Raw genomic sequence first — 2,472 nt, forward strand, 5'->3', positions numbered from 1 at the left:
CAAAGAACTTGACTTGTGCGCCCCATGGCGGGACTCATCTCTTTTTGAAGAGTCCCTATTACTTAAGAATTTCCTGGGATTGAGAACAACCTCTTCTTATTATTGCATATCCTTTGGCCAAATTACTTTTAAAGTGGACTAAAAATGGCCGCTTCAAACTGTTAGACTAAAAAAATTGTTTTGAATTTTAATGGTTAAAATTGTTTATGAATTAAAATTCAAGGACTAATAGAATGTTTTAGTTTTTTTTTTTTAATACCCATTCATGAATTACAAATCAAAGGGGCTAGAGGTAAAGTAAAGCTAACCAAAGATACAAACTTGATCAGAAAATATATGTAAAAAACTACCATATTCTATATACAAGCATCCCTATGATTTTAATAATATGTGTACCTGCCTATATCAATATTTATCTTATACAATTTTTTGGTACAGCTTGCTTCTTTGTTAAGCATTTCAAATTGATACATTTTCTTATTCATTCTCTAAGAAGGAACAAAAATAAAAATATATGACTGACAATTATCTGACCATTTAGGACCTCGGTTTTTCATCACCATGATGACCATAGGCATGTTTGCACATAGCATTGGGTTTCTGAGAAGGCGCACACAGTTGTGAAGAAGCAGGGCAGCCCTGTAGACAATTGTACCCCAAGCTACCGGAAACTGACGTGCCGCCGGCAAAGAACTCTGCCGGAGGCTTTCCGATCAAGAAATTTCCGTCCAAATACAACCTCCTTAAAAACTTGTTCTTGCTGTACTCCAATGGGATTTTGCCACGTATTCGGTTGTAACGAAGTGTTAGAGACGCTAACAGAGGATAACTAGCGAAATTCACAGGCAAGTACCCATAAATGCCGTTGAATCCCAAATCAACGGCCACGAGGTTGCTGTTGCCACCGGCGGGCTTCCAAACCTCGACACGTTTCAAGCTGTTATTGGCCAAGTCAACTTGTTGAAGTGACGGCAAGAGAAAAAACCAAGGTTGTAGTGTCCCCGTGAAAGAGTTTTCACTGAGTTCCACCACTTCCAACTGAGTCAACCCGTCAAAAGACGAGTTTGAGAGATACCCAGATAAAGAATTGTGCTTTAGAGCGAGTTCAAGCAAGTTTGGTGGGAGTTTAGGGAGTGACCCAGTGAGGTTGTTGTAACTCAGATCGAGTCTTCTCAAGTTTGAGAGCGAGTTGATTGAATTTGGAAGAAACCCAGTTAGAGAATTGTGAGAAAGGTCCAACGAGTCAAGAGATTTAAGGTTGGTAATGGATACAGGGACTGAGCCAGAGAATGAGTTGGATCGGAGACTAAGGGTTTGGAGGTTTGAAAGAGAGGAAATGGAATAAGGTATAGGGCCAAAGAAAGAGTTATCAGAGAGGTCAAGGTAAGTGAGTTGGGAGAGTTGAGAAATGAGTGGGGTGAGTGTACCTGAGTAACCTGCTGGGTCGAGAACGAGCTGGGTGACTCGGGTCGAGTCAGGGTTGCAGGTGAGGCCGCAAGTGAAGGACGTGCGGTGAGGGACGGTACATGGGTCAGTGGTGAAGTTCCAAGAGGCTAAGCAAGACCAAGGTGGAATAGAGGAGGGTTTGATTGAGGCTTTGAAGGATTTGAGGGCTGAGATATCTGTGGGAGAAGTGAGGGCTTGGACTCGGAGAGTTTTGGTGTGGAAGAGACAGAGGTGGAGAAGGAGGAAGAGTAGGAAGCCGGGGATAGTTGGTGCTGACATTTTTGGAAGTTTGGGCTTTTTCTTGGGGTTGCCGAGACTTTTGAGAGAGACAGAGAGTTATATAGACTATAGAGAGATTGTGAAAATTGAGAGGGTAAATGCAGCGTACACTTATGTTATGTACTGTGTATAGTATAGGTGTGAAACTGTGTAATGGAAGTGGGGTAGTGTGTATACTGTCACACACTACTGTGTTGTTTGTGGAATTCGAAGGGTTATCTGATTCTCTGTCTAGTTGGAAACCACTCGTTTGAGGTAATGATACTTTACGCACGTTTATGCTTAACTTTTCTTTTTTCTTTTTTTCTTTTTTTCTTTTTTTTTAAGAAGAAAACTAAAGCCAATTTAGTAAGAGTATTTAAATATAAATTTTTTTTTTTACAATATATCCATAAAATGATAGGTTTCACACTTGAATTTATTGTTTAACTAATATTTTCTAAATACACTTTTCAAAAAACTATATCTTATTTTCTTGATTTAAAACAAGATTTTGAAAAACAGCTAATGAAGTGTTTTCAGGATATAGAAATTGTTTTTAATGACATAATTGTAAATAATTTGAAAACGGTAGACTTCACATATTTGTCCAAACTCTTTTGTCTTTTAAATTAAGTAGATTATTTTTATCACAAAAGAATTCTCATACTTTAAATTTGAAACTTACCGTTAAAAAAAAATGATGGGCTATATTCTCTTATTTATACTACTATTTAAGGGGCTTTCCCTATTTGGACCAGATTTTTT

At 38.2% G+C, this 2,472-nt stretch overlaps 1 protein-coding gene across 1 annotated transcript; it reads right to left on the reverse strand.

Annotated features, from left to right (window-relative positions):
• Positions 1-375: 375 nt before the first annotated feature.
• Positions 376-1,816, reverse strand: LOC112035961 (probable LRR receptor-like serine/threonine-protein kinase IRK). Its single transcript, XM_024068784.2, has one exon. The coding sequence runs from the start codon at positions 1,723-1,725 to the stop codon at positions 538-540; it is 1,188 nt and encodes a 395-aa protein (XP_023924552.2). The 5' UTR covers positions 1,726-1,816; the 3' UTR covers positions 376-537.
• Positions 1,817-2,472: the final 656 nt, after the last annotated feature.

This window comes from Quercus suber, unplaced genomic scaffold, assembly GCF_002906115.3.
Source record: "Quercus suber isolate HL8 unplaced genomic scaffold, Cork oak 2.0 scaffold_679, whole genome shotgun sequence".
NCBI classification, from domain to species: domain Eukaryota; kingdom Viridiplantae; phylum Streptophyta; class Magnoliopsida; order Fagales; family Fagaceae; genus Quercus; species Quercus suber.